Here is an 18,044-nt window from a genome sequence, read left to right as displayed (position 1 = left end):
CGCCTCCCCCCCCCACCCCCCCCCCGGGCCTCAGCTCATCCACTGCTGAAGCCCTCGTCCCTGCCTTTGTTACCTCCAGACTTGACCATTCCAACGCGCTGCGCTCCTGGCCGGCCTCCCACATTCTACCCGACGTAAACTAGAGGTGATCCAAAACTCGGCTGTCCCCGTGTCCTAACTCGCCCCGAGTCCCACTCACCCATCACCCCCTGTGCTCACTGCCCCGTGTCCTAACTCGCACCTAGTCCCACTCACCCATCACCCCCTGTGCTCACTGCCCCGTGTCCTAACTCGCACCTAGTCCCACTCACCCATCACCCCCTGTGCTCACTGCCCCGTGTCCTAACTCACACCCAGTCCCACTCACCCATCACCCCCTGTGCTCACTGCCCCGTGTCCTAACTCGCACCGAGTCCCACTCACCCATCACCCCCTGTGCTCACTGCCCCGTGTCCTAACTCGCACCGAGTCCCGCTCACCCATCACCTCCTGTGCTCACTGCCCCGTGTCCTAACCCACACCCAGTCCCACTCACCCATCACCCCCTGTGCTCACTGACCCCGTGTCCTAACTCGCACCCAGTCCCACTCACCCATCACCCCCTGTGCTCACTGCCCCATGTCCTAACTCGCACCTAGTCCCACTCACCCATCACCCCCTGTGCTCACTGACCCCGTGTCCTAACTCACACCCAGTCCCACTCACCCATCACCCCCTGTGCTCACTGCCCCCGTGTCCTAACTCACCCCGAGTCCCACTCACCCATCACCCCCTGTGCTCACTGACCCCGTGTCCTAACTCGCACCCAGTCCCACTCACCCATCACCCCCTGTGCTCACTGCCCCCGTGTCCTAACTCGCACCCAGTCCCACTCACCCATCACCCCCTGTGCTCACTGCCCCCGTGTCCTAACTCGCACCCAGTCCCACTCACCCATCGCCCCCTGTGCTCACTGACCCCGTGTCCTAACTCGCACCCAGTCCCACTCACCCATCACCCCCTGTGCTCACTGCCCCCGTGTCCTAACTCACACCCAGTCCCACTCACCCATCGCCCCCTGTGCTCACTGCCCTGTGTCCTAACTCGCCCCCAGTCCCACTCACCCATCACCCCCTGTGCTCACTGACCCCGTGTCCTAACTCGCCCCCAGTCCCACTCACCCATCACCCACTTTGCTCGCTGACTTACATTGGTTCCCGGTTAATCAACGCCTTTAGTTCAAAATTCTTATCCTTGTTTACAAATCCCTCCATGGCCCTCGTCCCTCCCTATCTCTGTAACCCCCTCCAGCCCCTACACCCCTCCCTATCTCTGTAACCTCCTTCAGGCCCTACACCCCTCCCTATCTCTGTAATCTCCTCCAGCCCCTACACCCCTCCCTATCTCTGTAACCCCCTCCAGCCCCACAACCCCCCGAGATCTCTGCACACCTCTAATTCTGCCCTCCTGACCATCCCTGATTATAATCGCTCCACCATCGGTGGCCGTGCCTTCAGCTGCCTGGGCCCCAAGTTCTGGAACTCCCTCCCTAAACCTCTCCGCCTCTCTCTCCTCCTTCAGGATGCTCCTTAAAACCCACCTCTGTGACCCAGCTTTTGGTCGCCTGTCCCTAATATCTCCCTACGTGGCTCAGTGTCAAATTTTGTGTCATAATTGCTCCTGTGAAGCACCTTGGGATGTATCACCAGGTTAAAGGTTTTGTTGTGTTGAAGTGTGCGTTTCTCAAACCCACACTAATATTTAATATAACACAATACAAGGTCACTTGTCGATTAAGACTTTAATGTTTCTGTATTTCTATTGACCAATAAAGAACATCAGAAATAGGAGCAGGAGTCGGCCATTCGGCCCCTCGAGCCTGCTCCGCCATTTAATACGATCATGGCTGATCCGATCATGGACTCAGCTCCACTTCCCCGCCCGCTCCCCATAACCCTTCACTCCCTTATCGCCCAAAAATCTGTCTATCTCCGCCTTAAACATATTCAATGTCCCAGCCTCCACAGCTCTCTGGGGCAGAGAATTCCACAGATTTACAACCCTCTGAGAGAAGAAATATTTCTCTTGACACAATAGGATGAAGATTCACTCGGTTGACTCCTGGGGAGGTTGGGCCTCTACTCATTGGAGATGAGAAGAATGAGAGGCGATCTTATTGAAAGGTGTAAGATTATGAGGGGGCTTGACAAGGTGGATGCAGAGAGGATGTTTCCACTGATGGGGGAGACTAGAACTAGGGGGCATGGTCTTAGAATAAGGGGCCGCCCATTTAAAACTGAGATGAGGAGGAATTTCTTCTCTCAGAGGGTTGTAAATCTGTGGAATTCTCTGCCCCAGAGAGCTGTGGAAGCCGGGACATTGAATATATTTAAGGCGGAGATAGACAGATTTTTGAGCGATAAGGGAGTGAAGGATTATGGGAAGCGGGCGGGGAAGTGGAGCTGAGTCCATGATCGGATCAGCCATGATGGTATTAAATGGCGGAGCAGGCTCGAGGGGCCGAATGGCCGACGACTCCTGTTCCTGTGTAACAGGCTCGAGGGACTGAATGGGCCTCCTCCTGTTCCTGTGTAACAGGCTCGAGGGGCTGAATGGGCCTCCTCCTGTTCCTGTGTAACAGGCTCGAGGGGCTGAATGGGCCTCCTCCTGTTCCTGTATAACAGGCTCGAGGGGCTGAATGGCCTCCTCCTGTTCCTGTGTAACAGGCTCGAGGGGCTGAATGGGCCTCCTCCTGTTCCTGTGTAACAGGCTCGAGGGACTGAATGGGCCTCCTCCTGTTCCTGTGTAACAGGCTCGAGGGGCTGAATGGCCTCCTCCTGTTCCTGTATAACAGGCTCGAGGGGCTGAATGGGCCTCCTCCTGTTCCTGTGTAACAGGCTCGAGGGGCTGAATGGGCCTCCTCCTGTTTCTGTGTAACAGGCTCGAGGGGCTGAATGAGCCTCCTCCTGTTCATGTGTAAGAGGCTTGAGGGATTTAATGGGCCTCATCCTGTTCCTGTGTAACAGGTTCGAGGGACTGAATGGGCCTCCTCCTGTTCCTGTGTAACAGGCTCGAGGGGCTGAATGGGCCTCCTCCTGTTCCTGTGTAACAGGCTCGAGGGACTGAATGGGCCTCCTCCTGTTCCTGTGTAACAGGCTCGAGGGGCTGAATGGGCCTCCTCCTGTTCCTGTGTAACAGGCTCGAGGGGCTGAATGGGCCTCCTCCTGTTCCTGTGTAACAGGCTCGAGGGGCTGAATGGGCCTCCTCCTGTTCCTGTATAACAGGCTCGAGGGGCTGAATGGCCTCCTCCTGTTCCTGTGTAACAGGCTCGAGGGGCTGAATGGGCCTCCTCCTGTTCCTGTGTAACAGGCTCGAGGGACTGAATGGGCCTCCTCCTGTTCCTGTGTAACAGGCTCGAGGGGCTGAATGGCCTCCTCCTGTTCCTGTATAACAGGCTCGAGGGGCTGAATGGGCCTCCTCCTGTTCCTGTGTAACAGGCTCGAGGGGCTGAATGGGCCTCCTCCTGTTTCTGTGTAACAGGCTCGAGGGGCTGAATGGGCCTCCTCCTGTTCATGTGTAAGAGGCTTGAGGGATTTAATGGGCCTCATCCTGTTCCTGTGTAACAGGTTCGAGGGACTGAATGGGCCTCCTCCTGTTCCTGTGTAACAGGCTCGAGGGGCTGAATGGGCCAACTCCTGCTCATGTTTCTGACGTTGACCCCGTGACCTTTGTGTCGTCAGGTGAATGGCAGTGCGGTGTCGCTGCCCTCCACAGTCGGCGGTTTGACCAATATTGTCCAGACCGGTGAGTATGTGATGGTGAGCACCCTGAGCGGTGTGCAGGTCCATTACGATGGGCGCAGCACGGCACTTGTGAGAGTGGGGTCGCAATACGCCAACACATTGTGCGGCATGTGCGGGAACTTCAATGGTGACCCACGGGATGACAAGCTTCTGCCCGACGGACGGAGCGCAGCGAGTGACAGCCAATTCGGGAATTCCTGGAAAACTGAACACAGCCCTTTGAGGTACGGCCTTCTCGCGCAGGCAGGTAAGGGGTTAAAAAATGGTCACTGAAGTGGAGACAGAGCGATGGTCACAAAAGTGGGTAGTGAATTGATCTGAAATGTGAAATGTTCCAGATTGAAGAGGGCTTATCAGTATTAGAGATTCTGAGGACTAAGGACACCCTCTATATTACGGTAGGGATTGTAATATTGACCTATTATGTATTAGCCCCTTATGTAATGTATGTGGGCGACCCTGACCTGTGAGAGGTCACCACCGCAGGTTGGGAGGATGAAAGAGCTGGAGTGCGGGCCCTACAGGGGCAACTTCCAGCGCGAGACGCTCCACATACGCAACAACTTTGAGGTGGGCATCAATCAAGGCCCAGTTCGCCATTTGGAGCGCGGGCAGGAACATCAGCGGGGCGCAGGCACAGCGCAGGAGGTCGGGGCGGAGGAGCGGCGAGAGATCGGGGCGGAGAGAGATCGGGGGGGGCGGAGGAGGGGCGAGAGATTGGGGCGGAGGAGCGGCGAGAGATCGGGGCGGAGGAGGGGCGAGAGATGGGGGCGGAGGAGGGGCGAGAGATTGGGGCGGAGGAGTGGCGAGAGATCGGGGCGGAGGAGTGGCGAGAGATCGGGGGCGGAGGAGCGGCGAGAGATCGGGGCGGAGGAGCAGCGAGAGATCGGGGCGGAGGAGTGGCGAGAGATCGGGGCGGAGGAGCGGCGAGGGATCGGGGCGGAGGAGCGGCGAGAGATCGGGGCGGAGGAGGGGCGAGAGATCGGGGCGGAGGAGTATCGAGAGATCGGGGCGGAGGAGCGGCGAGAGATCGGGGCGGAGGAGCGGCGAGAGATCGGGGCGGAGGAGGGGCGAGAGATCGGGGCGGAGGAGTATCGAGAGATCGGGGCGGAGAAGCGGCGAGAGATCGGGGCGGAGGAGTGGCGAGAGATCGGGGCGGAGGAGCGGCGAGTGTTTGTGGTGGAGGAGCGGCGAGAGATCGGGGCGGAGGAGGGGCGTGAGATCGGGGCGGAGGAGCGGCGAGAGATCGGGGCGGAGGAGCGGCGAGAGATCGGGGCGGAGGAGCGGCGAGAGATCGGGGCGGAGGAGTATCGAGAGATCGGGGCGGAGGAGTATCGAGAGATCGGGGCGGAGGAGTGGCGAGAGATCGGGGCGGAGGAGGGGCGAGAGATCGGGGCGGAGGAGGGGCGAGAGATCGGGGCGGAGGAGCGGCGAGGGATCGGGGCGGAGGAGCGGCGAGTGTTTGTGGTGGAGGAGCGGCGAGAGATCGGGGCGGAGGAGCGGCGAGGGATCGGGGCGGAGGAGCGGCGAGTGTTTGTGGTGGAGGAGCGGCGAGGGATCGGGGCGGAGGAGCGGCGAGTGTTTGTGGTGGAGGAGCGGTGAATGAGGGTACGGGGTACTGCGATATGTGTGTGCACTGGGTCTGTGCAGCAGAGCTGGTCTCCAGTCGTCCTGGTTAACCCTTGCCCCTGGACCAAGACCTCGCTCTGTCAAGCCCCGTGTGGTGGCTGGTGTACAACGGTCACCCCACGTTAAAACAATCCACCCACAGGCATCTTCCACCCTAGAGTTAAGAACTGGAACATCGGGTCCTCCATTGAAACATCTATGAACTCATCCCTTTTGATGTGGAAAGTCTTCCTCGTTCGAGGGAGCACTTATGATGATGATGATGATGTAACGCACGCTCACACACTCGCTTACATTGGGGGAAGAACAGGTTAGCAGCAATGCCTGATGGTTTATGAACCATCCGTTGGGTTAACCTTAGAACAGACTCGTGGGAGCGTACGTATTCAGTATTGAACAGGGAGATGAATGTTTGGAATTATAGCAACGTGGGAACATTGTCATAAGCGCTCCCTCGAAACGAGGATAACTTGCTTCGACGCCAAAAAAACAGGGATGAGTTCACAGATGTTTCAACGAAGGACCTAATATTCCAGATCCCGAACTACATCCTGAAGGGTGGAAGATGCCTGTGGGTGGATTGTTTTAACGTGGGGTGACCGTTGTACACCAGCCACCACACGGGGCTTGACAGAGCGTAGTCCAGGGGCAAGGGTTAACCAGGACGACTGGAGACCAGCTCTGCTGCACTGACCCAGTGCTCACACAACATATCGCGGTGTGGGCTGGGCCCCTGCTGCCCCCGGGCCCCGAACATGCGGCTCCCCTGGGGTCCGATCACGGCCCTCCACAGGGAACATGGGAACGTGGGAACAGGATGGTATCGACTGGTAGTTTTGACCAGAGCTCTTGGGAGAGGGATAAGGAGACATCACCCTGGGAAACAAGGTCAACCAACACGTCATGAGGAACTGAGGCACAGTTGCCACCACTCAATAAGACGTTGTGGGAGGGTAACGTGTGATGGGAGATGCACAGATAGTGGGGGGTAGGACCAATCAGAGCCAGTCTGATAAGGGTCAACGAATCAGTGTAACTTCGCTGATAGCAGTGGGCCAATGAGTGGTTCTGCAAGAGGGTGGCACACAGCGCAGAAAATTAATTACTGTCGTTGCAAACTGTTGTTCTGGGAAGTGTTCAGTGTTCATCGGGAACTTCCCGAGCATGCTCGAATAAAAACCCGGTTAAACCGAGGTTTAGTCTGAGTGATTCCGTGATCGCTAGACGAGAGGGTGAAGGGCGGGTGTCAACTCCTTATATCAGAGAGTCCACCTCGAGAATGATAATTCTTCCCAATACCCCAACAGGATCAAATCTGCACTTCACACAATCAGAGAAATTTGCAGCACAGAGGGAGGCCATTCGGCCCATCGTGTCCGCCTTTCGCCGGCCGACCAACAGCTACCCAGCCTAATCCCACTTTCCCGCTCTCGGTCCGTAGCCCTGCAGGTTACAGCACTTCAAGTGTACATCCAAATGTGGTGAGGGTTTCTGCCTCTACCCCCCTTTCAGGCAGTGAGTTCCCCCCCAGACCCCCACCACCCTCCGGGTGAAGACATTTCCCCTCAAACCCCCTCTAAACCTCCTACACTCGCACCCACGTGGAACTGTACCACCGCTCAGCTTACCCAATACAGAGTAAAGCTCCCTCGACACTGTCCCATCAAACACTCCCAGGGCAGGTACAGGGGGTTAGATACAGAGTAAAGCTCCCTCTACACTGTCCCATCAAACACTCCCAGGGCAGGTACAGGTGGTTAGATACAGAGTAAAGCTCCCTCTACACTGTCCCATCAAACACTCCCAGGGCAGGTACAGGGGGTTAGATACAGAGTAAAGCTCCCTCTACACTGTCCCATCAAACACTCCCAGGGCAGGTACAGGGGGTTAGATACAGAGTAAAGCTCCCTCTGCACTGTCCCATCAAACACTCCCGGGGCAGGTACAGGGGGTTAGATACAGAGTAAAGCTCCCTCTACACTGTCCCATCAAACACTCCCAGAGCAGGTACAGGGGGTTAGATACAGGGTAAAGCTCCCTCTACATGTTCTGGCATTGAGCTGATTTCGTTTTACTTGCAGCTGTGAAGATGACACTCGAAGCGGAGGATTTTCGTGTCCTGAATCTGCACACTATGAGTCCCTCTGCTCGATAATACTCAATAACACCGGGCCCTTTGCCGAATGTCACTGGCACCTGGAGCCAGAGAATTATTACCAATCCTGTGTCTATGACTTGTGCCTATACGGGACGAGCAGTCTGCTGCTGTGTGGGGCCGTGGAGGCTTATGAAAAGGCGTGTAATCTACAGGGGTTAACAATTCCACCATGGCAAGACAGTCGAGACTGCCGTAAGGATATGTATTATTTCCTCATATTTGTGAACAAAGTTAATCCATCTCCGCCCCCTGTCTCAGCTCATCCGCTGCTGAAACCCTCACCCCTGCCTCTGTTACCTCCAGACTTGACCATTCCAACACACTCCTGGCCGGCCTCCCACATTCTACCCAACGTAAACTACAGGTGATCCAAAACTCAGCTGTCCCCGTGTCCTAACTCGCATCGAGTCCCGCTCACCCATCACCCACTGTGCTCACTGCCCCGTGTCCTAACTCACACCCAGTCCCACTCACCTATCACCCCCTGTGCTCACTGACCCCGTGTCCTAACTCACACCCAGTCCCACTCACCCATCACCCCCTGTGCTCACTGACCCAGTGTCCTAACTCACACCCAGTCCCACTCACCCATCACCCCCTGTGCTCACTGACCCCGTGTCCTAACTCACACCCAGTCCCACTCACCCATCACCCCCTGTGCTCACTGCCCCGTGTCCTAACTCGCACCGAGTCCCACTCACCCATCACCCCCTGTGCTCACTGACCCGTGTCCTAACTCGCACCGAGTCCTACTCACCCATCACCCCCTGTGCTCACTGACCCCGTGTCCTAACTCACACCCAGTCCCACTCACCCATCACCCCCTGTGCTCACTGCCCCGTGTCCTAACTCACACCCAGTCCCACTCACCCATCACCCCCTGTGCTCACTGACCCCGTGTCCTAACTCGCATCGTGTCCCACTCACCCATCACCCCCTGTGCTCACTGCCCCGTGTCCTAACTCACACTCAGTCCCGCTCACCCATCGCCCCCTGTGCTCGCTGACCCCGTGTCCTAACTCGCACCGAGTCCCGCTCACCCATCACCCGCTGTGCTCACTGCCCCGTGTCCTAACTCGCACCGAGTCCCACTCACCCATCACCCCCTGTGCTCACTGCCCCGTGTCCTAACTCACACTCAGTCCCGCTCACCCATCGCCCCCTGTGCTCGCTGACCCCGTGTCCTAACTCGCACCGAGTCCCGCTCACCCATCACCCCCTGTGCTCACTGCCCCGTGTCCTAACTCGCACCCAGTCCCACTCACCCATCACCCCCTGTGCTCACTGACCTACATTGACTCCCGGTAAAGCATCACCTCGATTTTAAAATTCTCATCCTTGTTTACAAATCCCTCCATGGCCCTCGCCCCCCCCCTCTCTATCTCAGTAACCCCCTCCAGCTCCTACATCCCTCCCTATCTCTGTAACCCCCTCCAGCTCCTACACCCCTCTCTATCTCTGTAACTCCTCCAGACCCTACACCCCTCCCTATCTCTGTAACCCACTCCAGCCCCTACACCCATCCCTATCTCTGTAACCCCCTCCAGCCCCTACACCCCTCCCAATCTCTGTAACCTCCTCCAGCCCCTACACCCCTCCCTATCTCTGTAACCTCCTCCAGATGTTACACCCCTCCCTATCTCTGTAACCACCTCCAGCCCCTACACCCTCCCTATCTCTGTAACCTCCTCCAGCCACTACACCCCTCCCTATCTCTGTAACCTCCTCCAGCCCCTACACCCCTCCCTATCTTTGTAACCCCCTCCAGCCCCTATACCCCTCCGTATCTCTGTAACCCCCTCCAGTCCCTACACCCCTCCCTATCTCTGTAAGCCCCTCCAGCCCCACAACCCCCAGAGATCTCTGCACCCCTCTAATTCTACCCTCCTGAGCATCCCTGATTTCCATCGCTCCAACATCGGTGGCCGTGCCTTCAGCTGCCTGGGCCCCAAGCTCTGGAACTCCCTCCCTAAACCTCTCCGCCTCTCTCTCCTCCTTCAATACGCTCCTTAAAACCCACTCGTTGACCAATGTCGACTGATGCTGCCCGATGCCAAACGTTTCCATCTCATTATACCCCTGTGAAGTGTCTTGCGATGTTTCACTGCGTTAAAAATGCAACATAAGAACATCAGAAACAGGAGCAGGAGTCGGCCATTCAGCCCCTCGAGTCTGCTCCGCCATTTAATACGACCATGGCTGATCCCATCATGGACTCATCTCCACTTCCCTGCCCGCCCCCCATAACCCTTCACTCCCTTATCGCTCAAAAACCTGTCTATCTCCACCTTAAATATATTCAATGTCCCAGCCTCCACAGCTCTCTGGGGCAGAGAATTCCACAGATTTACAACCCTCTGAGAGAAGAAATTCCTCCTCATCTCAGTTTTAAATGGGCGGCCCCTTATTCTAAGACCATGCCCCCTAGTTCTAGTCTCCCCCATCAGTGGAAACATCCTCTCTGCATCCACCTTGTCCAGCCCCCTCATAATCTGATACGTTTCGATAAGATCACCTCTCATTCTTCTGAACTCCAATGAGTAGAGGCCCAACCTCCTCAACCTTTCCTCATAAGTCAACCCCCTCATCCCCGGAATCAACCGAGTGAACCTTCTCTGAACTGCCTCCAAAGCAAGTATATCCTTTCGTAAATATGGAAACCAAAACTGCACACAGTACTCCAGGTGTGGCCTCACCAAAGAGCCACTTCGTGGGACTCTCGGAGTTGAGCACACTGGGGCATTAAGCGGACGTATAACCATGTTGACTGTTCTTGCCTTCAGCCTTGCAGAACCCGTGTGAGGCCCAGAGGTGCACAGCCAATGAGTGGTGTGGAGAGCAAAGAGGGGCTATCGGATGTTACTGCGAAGATACGACAGGCAGCTCACGGGACAAGCCATTTGGTGAGGGACATGTGGGGCGAGCAGGGTCTGTACACACCCGTCGGTTGATACACACACAAGGACATCACGATTAGCAGCAGGATTCGGCCATTCGGCCCCTCGAGCCTGCACCACCAATCAATATGATCATGGCTGACCCTATATCTCAACACCATATTCCCATTTTCTCCCCATACCCCTTGATGCCTTTTGTATCTAGAAATCTATCTATCTCCCTCTTAAATATATTCAGTGACTTGCCCTCCACAGCCTTCTGTGGTAGAGAATTCCACAGGTTCACCACCCTCTGAGTGAGAACATTTCTCCTCATCTCGCTCCTAAATTTCCCGCCCCGTATCCTGAGACTGTGACTCCTTTTTCTAGACTTCCCAGCCCCAGGGAAACATCCTCCCCACATCCAGTCTGTCCAACTCCGTCAGAATTTTATTTATACCTTTCAATGTGAGCCCCTCTCATTCTTCTGAACATCTAGTAAACACAGGCTTGTTCCCAGAGGGATGGTTAACCCATCATCACCATCATAGGCAGTCCCTCGGAATCGAGGAAGACTTGCTTCCACTCTTAACATGAGTCCTTCGGTGGCTGAACAGCCCAATACGAGAACCACAGTCCCTGTCACAGGTGGGACAGATAGACGTTGAGGGAAGGGGAGGGTGGGACTGGTTTGCCGCACGCTCCTTCCGCTGCCTGCGCTTGGTTTCTGCGCGTTCTCGGCGACGAGACTCGAGGTGCTCAGCGCCCTCCCGGATGCACTCCCTCCACTTGGGGTGGACTGGTCTTTGGGCCAGGGACTCCCAGGTGTCAGTGGGGATGTTGCACTTTATCAGGGAGGCTTTGAGGGTGGTCCCTTGTAACGTTTCCTCTGCCCACCTTTGGCTCGTTTGCCGTGAAGGAGTTCCGAGTAGAGCGCTTGCTTTGGGAGTCTCGTGTCTGGGGGACCATGCGGACAATGTGGCCCTGCCCAGCGGAGCTGGTCGAGTGTGGTCAGTGCTTCGATGCTGGGGATGTTGGCCTGGTCGAGGACGCTAACGTTGGTGCGTCTGTCCTCCCAGGGGATTTGCAGGATCTTACATAGAAACATAGAAAATAGGTGCAGGAGTAGGCCATTCGGCCCTTCGAGCCTGCACGACCATTCAATAAGATCATGGCTGATCATTCCCTCTGTACCCCATTCCTGCTTTCTCTCCATACCCCTTGATCCCTTTAGCCGTAAGGGCCACATCTAACTCCCTTTTGAATATATCTAACGAACTGGTCTCAACAACTTTCTGTGGTAGAGAATTCCACAGGTTCACAATTCTCTGAGTGAAGAAGTTTCTCCTCATCTCGGTCCTAAATGTCTTACCCCTTATCCTTAGACTGTGACCCCTGGTTCTGGACTTCTCCAACATCGGGAACATTCTTCCTGCATCTAACCTGTCCAATCCCGTCAGAATTTTATATGTTTCTATGAGATCTCCTCTCATCCTTCTAAACTCCAGTGAATATAAGCCCAGTCGATCCAGTCTCTCCTCATATGTCAGTCCTGCCATCCCGGGAATCAGTCTGGTGAACCTTCGCTGCACTCCCTCAATAGCAAGAATGTCCTTCCTCAGATTAGGAGACCAAAACTGAACACAATATTCCAGGTGAGGCCTCACCAAGGCCCTGTGCAACTGCAGTAAGACCTCCCTGCTCCTATACTCAAATCCCCTCACTATGAAGGCCAACATACCATTTGCCTTCTTCACAGCCTGCTGTACCTGCATGCCAACTTTCAATGACTGATGTACCATGACACCCAGGTCTCGTTGCACCTCCCCTTTTCCTAATCTGCCACCATTCAGATAATAATCTGCCTTCGTGTTTTGCCCCCAAAGTGGATAACCTCACATTTATCCACATTATACTGCATCTGCCATGCATTTGCCCACTCACCGAACCTGTCCAAGTCACCCTGCAGCCTCTTAGCATCCTCCTCACAGCTCACACCGCTTAGTGTCATCTGCAAACTTGGGAGATATTACACTCAATTCCTTCATCTAAATCATTAATGTATATTGTAAACAGCGGAGACATCGTTTGTGGTATTTCTCCAGCGACTTGAGGTGTCTACATCTTGTTGTGAAATCCTTTCGTGAGCACCGGGTTGAAACCATTGTGTGGCAAAACCCTGTGGCGGAGATTATTTCAACAGCAGAAGTTGGCAGGGCAGGTTGAGAAAGTGGTCAATAACGGTTCGGGAATTCTGGGCTTCATAAACAGAGGCGTAGAGTAGAAAAGTGTGGGAATTATGATGGACCTGTATAAAACACTGGTTTGGCTCCAACTGGAGTATTGTGTCCAATTCTGGCCACCGTACTTTGGGAAGAATGTCATGGACCTCTTTGACCAAGCTTTGGGTCAGCTGTGTTAATTTGTTCTTCACTGAATCGCTGTCAAAGTTATTTGTTTTGTCTTCGAACACCGCTGATAAGCACCTTGTGACGTTTTGTCACGTCAAAGGCGCTGTATAAACTCAAGTTGGTTTTGCTGTTATTGTAGAATCAGACAAATTTACAGCAAGGAAGGAGGCCATTCGGCCCATCGTGTCCGTGTTGCACCGGCCGACCAAGTGCTACCCAGCCTAATCCCACTTTCCAGCTCTGGGTCCGTAGCCCTGCAGGTTACGGTACTTCAAGTGTACATCCAAATGTGGTGAGGGTTTCTGCCTCTACCCCCCTTTCAGGCAGTGAGTTCCCCCCCAGACCCCCACCACCCTCTGGGTGAAGACATTTCCCCTCAAACCCACTCTAAACCTCCCCCCAATTACTTTCAATCCACGCCCCCTGGTTGTTGACCCCTCTGCCAAGGGAAACAGGTCCGTCCTATCCACTCTATCCAGGCTGCTCATCATTTTATACACCTCAATCAGGTCTCCCCTCAGCCTCCTCTGTTCCAAAGTAAACAACCCCAGCCTATCCAATCTTTCCTCATCGCTAAAATTCTCCAGTCCAGGCAACATCCTGGTAAATCTCTGTACCCTCTCCAGTGCAACATCCTGGTAAATCTCTGTACCCTCTCCAGTGCAACATCCTGATAAATCTCCTCTGTACCCTCTCCAGTGCAACATCCTGGTAAATCTCCTCTGTACCCTCTCCAGTGCAACATCCTGGTAAATCTCTTCTGTACCCTCTCTAGTGCAACATCCTGGTAAATCCCCTCTGTACCCTCTCCAGTGCAACATCCTGGTAAATCTCCTCTGTACCCTCTCCAGTGCAACATCCTGGTAAATCTCCTCTGTACCCTCTCCAGTGCAACTTCCTGGTAAATCTCCTCTGTACACTCTCCAGTGCAACATCCTGGTAAATCTCCCCTGTACCCTCTCCAGTGCAACATCCTGGTAAATCTCCTCTGTACCCTCTCCAGTGCAACATCCTGGTAAATCTCCTCTGTACCCTCTCCAGTGCAACATCCTGGTAAATCTCCTCTGTACCCTCTCCAGTGCAACTTCCTGGTAAATCTCCTCTGTACACTCTCCAGTGCAACATCCTGGTAAATCTCCCCTGTACACTCTCCAGTGCAACATCCTGGTAAATCTCCTCTGTACCCTCTCCAGTGCAACTTCCTGGTAAATCTCCTCTGTACACTCTCCAGTGCAACATCCTGGTAAATCTCCTCTGTACACTCTCCAGTGCAACATCCTGGTAAATCTCCTCTGTACCCTCTCCAGTGCAACATCCTGTTAAATCTCCTCTGTACCCTCTCCAGTGCAACATCCTGGTAAATCTCCTCTGTACCCTCTCTAGTGCAACATCCTGGTAAATCTCCTCTGCACCCTCTCCAGTGCAACATCCTGTTAAATCTCCTCTGTACCCTCCAGTGCAACATCCTGGTAAATCTCCTCTGTACCCTCTCCAGTGCAACATCCTGGTAAATCTCCTCTGTACCCTCTCTAGTGCAACATCCTGTTAAATCTCCTCTGTACCCTCTCCAGTGCAACATCCTGGTAAATCTCCTCTGTACCCTCCAGTGCAACATCCTGGTATATCTCCTCTGTACCCTCTCCAGTGCAACATCCTGGTAAATCTCCTCTGTACCCTCTCCAGTGCAACATCCTGGTAAATCTCCTCTGTACCCACTCTAGTGCAACATCCTGGTAAATCTCCTCTGTACCCTCTCCAGTGTAACATCCTGGTAAATCTCCTCTGTACCCTCTCCAGTGCAACATCCTGGTAAATCTCCTCTGTACCCTCTCTAGTGCAATCACATCCTTCCTGTAATGTGGTGACCAGAACTGCACGCAGTACTCCAGCTGTGGCCTAACCGGTGTTTTATACAGTTCAAGCATAACCTCCCTGCTCTTGTATTCCATGCCTCGGCTAATAAAGACAAGTATTCCGTATGCTGTACACTTATTGTGCACCAGGAACTATTGAGCAATTTGCTGACGTTAAGCGTGCTCCAATTTCAGATTACCAATTGGCGTGTCGTGGTAATGACAGCGACATTTCCCTCTCCCGCTGCCTGCTCTTCAATGACGGTTGGCCCGCCGACTCCCTCCACCTCAACGACCCGAGCTGCACGGGGCAAATCACCGAAGGAAGGCTTGTCTTTAACTTTCACAGCACCAGAACATTCTGTGGCTCCAAGCTCAAGGTAGGTGTGGGCCCAGCTCGCAGAGCAGAGTGAAGACTTTGTTCAAAGTCCTGCTACATCATCGTAGGCAGTCCCTCGGAATCGAGGAAGACTTGCTTCCACTCTGAACACGAGTCCTTAGGTGGCTGAACAGTCCAATACGGGAACCACAGTCCCTGTACAGGTGGGACAGATAGACGTTGAGGGAAGGGGAGGGTGGGACAGATAGACGTTGAGGGAAGGGGAGGGTGGGACAGATAGACGTTGCGGGAAGGGGAGGGTGGGACAGATAGACGTTGAGGGAAGGGGAGGGTGGGACAGATAGACGTTGAGGGAAGGGGGAGGGTGGGACAGATAGACATTGAGGGAAGGGGAGGGTGGGACAGATAGACGTTGAGGGAAGGGGAGGGTGGGACTGGTTTGCCGCACGCTCCTTCCGCTGCCTGCGCTTGGTTTCTGCACGCTCTTGGCGACGAGACTCGAGGTGCTCAGCGCCCTCCCGGATGCACTCCCTCCACTTCGGGCGGACTGGTCTTTGGGCCAGGGACTCCCAGGTGTCGGTGGGGATGTTGCACTTTATCAGGGAGGCTTTGAGGGTGGTCCCTTGTAACGTTTCCTCTGCCCACCTTTGGCTCGTTTGCCCGTGAAGGAGTTCCGAGTAGAGCGCTTGCTTTGGGGAGTCTCGTGTCTGGGGGACATGCGGACAATGTGGCCCTGCCCAGCGGAGCTGGTCGAGTGTGGTCAGTGCTTCGATGCTGGGGATGTTGGCCTGGTCGAGGACGCTAACGTTGGTGCGTCTGTCCTCCCAGGGGATTTGTAGGATCTTGCGGAGACAGCGTTGGTGGTATTTCTCCAGCGACTTGAGGTGTCTACTGTACATGGTCCGTGTCTCTGAGACATACAGGAGGGCGGGTATCACTACAGCCCTGTAGACCATGAGCTGGGGGTGAGATACCTACTGTACATGGTCCATGTCTCTGAGACATACAGGAGGGCGGGTATCACTACAGCCCTGTAGACCATGGGCTCGGTGGTGGATTTGAGGGTCTGGTCTTCAAACACTCTTTTCCTCAGGCGGCCGAGGCTGCACTGGCGCACTGGAGGCAGTGTTGGATCTCGCCGTCAGTGTCTGCTCTTGTTGATAGGAGGACCCGAGGTATGGGAAGTGATCCTGTATAATTGCAGTAAGATGTACTTAATAATACTCAAATCCTCTGTTACTCACTTGTTGTGACGCTAAGACATCTTCATTTAATAATTAGGTAAACCGCACGCATTCTACATATTTAAACACGATTCGCGGATCAGTGGCTGATGTCTATGGAGGAATTGTGACCAGGAATCGATCAATCGCTGTAGAATTCGCATGTGACTATCTTTTGACGACAAACCTCTCGCTGGCTATAACTGGCACTGTGGTGGAAAGGTGAGCACCTGATAGCATTTGTTGCCCTCAACCCCAAACTATCCGCCACAAGATTGACAAATACAACATCACAACATCAGAACTAGGAGTAGGAGTCGGCCATTCGGCCCCTCGAGCCTGCTCCGCCATTTAATACTATCATGGCTGATCCGATCATGGACTCAGCTCCACTTCCCCGCCCGCTCCCCATAACCCTTCACTCCCTTATCGCTCAAAAATCTGTCTATCTCCACCTTAAATATATTCAATGTCCCGGCCTCCACAGCTCTCTGGGGCAGAGAATTCCACAGAGTTACAACCCTCTGAGAGAAGAAATTCCTCCTCATCTCAGTTTTAAATGGGCCACAACTTATTCTGAGACTATGCCCCCTAGTTCTAGATTCCCCCACGAGGGGGAAACATCCTCTCTGCATCCACCTTGTCAAGCCCCCTCATAATCTGATACGTTTCGATAAGATCACCTCTCATTCTTCTGAATTCCAATGAGTAGAGGCCCAACCTCCTCAACCTTTCCTCATAAGTCAACCCCCTCATCCCCGGAATCAACCGAGTGAACCTTCTCTGAACTGCCTCCAAAGCAAGTATATCCTTTCGTAAATATGGAAACCAAACTGCACGCAGTACTCCAGGTGTGGCCTCACCAATACCCTGTATAACTGGAGCAAGACTTCCCTGCTTTTATACTCCATCCCCTTTGCAATAAAGGCCAAGATACCATTGGCCTTCCTGATCACTTGCTGTACCTGCATACTAACCTTTTGTGTTTCATGCACAAGTAACCCCCAGGTCCCGGTGTACTGCGGCACTTTGCAATCTTTCTCCATTTAAATAATAACTTGCTCTTTGATTTTTTTTCTGCCAAAGTGCATGACCTCACACTTTCCCACATTATACTCCATCTGACAAATTGTTGCCCACTCACTTAGCCTGTCTATGTCCTTTTGCAGATTTTTTGTGTCCCCCTCATACATTGCTTTTCCTCCCATCTTTGTATCGTCAGCAAACTTGTCTACGTTACAATCAGTCCCTTCTTCCAAGTGGTTAATATAGATTGTAAATAGTTGGGGTCCCAGCACTGATCCCTGCGGCAACCCACTAGTTACTGGTTGCCAACCCGAGAATGAACCATTTATCCCGACTCTCTGTTCTCTGTTCGTTAGCTAATCCTCTATCCATGTTAATATATTACCCCCAACCCCCTGAACTTTTATCTTGTGCAGTAACCTTTTATGTGGCACCTTGTCAAATGCCTTCTGGAAATCCAAATACACCACATCCACTGGTTCCCCTTTATCCATCCTGTTCGTTACATCCTCAAAGAATTCCAGCAAATATGTCAAACATAACTTCCCCTTCATAAATCCATGCTGACTCTGCCTGACCGAATTTTGCTTTTCCAAATCTCCTGTTACTGCTTCTTTAATACTGGACTCCAACATTTTCACAACCACAGATGTTGGGCTAACTGGTCTATAGTTTCCTGCTTTTTGTCTGCCTTCTTTTTTAAATAGGGGCGTTACATTTGCAGTTTTCCAACCTGCTGGGACCTC

The 18,044-nt window shown here is 53.8% G+C and overlaps 1 protein-coding gene across 1 annotated transcript in view; it reads left to right on the top strand.

Annotated features, from left to right (window-relative positions):
- The window catches only part of LOC139245654 (IgGFc-binding protein-like), a 184,758-nt gene that overhangs the window by 135,330 nt on the left and 31,384 nt on the right, over window positions 1–18,044 (top strand). Inside the window, exons 24-28 of the mRNA XM_070871233.1 lie at window positions 3,720–4,006; window positions 7,493–7,761; window positions 10,353–10,472; window positions 14,905–15,089; window positions 16,331–16,494. Coding sequence (XP_070727334.1) covers window positions 3,720–4,006; window positions 7,493–7,761; window positions 10,353–10,472; window positions 14,905–15,089; window positions 16,331–16,494 — 1,025 coding nt within the window. The remainder of the gene's footprint in view (window positions 1–3,719; window positions 4,007–7,492; window positions 7,762–10,352; window positions 10,473–14,904; window positions 15,090–16,330; window positions 16,495–18,044) is intronic.

The sequence above is a fragment of the Pristiophorus japonicus genome, unplaced genomic scaffold (assembly GCF_044704955.1).
Source record: "Pristiophorus japonicus isolate sPriJap1 unplaced genomic scaffold, sPriJap1.hap1 HAP1_SCAFFOLD_228, whole genome shotgun sequence".
NCBI lineage: Eukaryota > Metazoa > Chordata > Chondrichthyes > Pristiophoridae > Pristiophorus > Pristiophorus japonicus.
The sequence above is the reverse complement of the archived record's forward strand: the minus strand, read 5'-3'. Positions and strand labels throughout refer to the sequence as shown.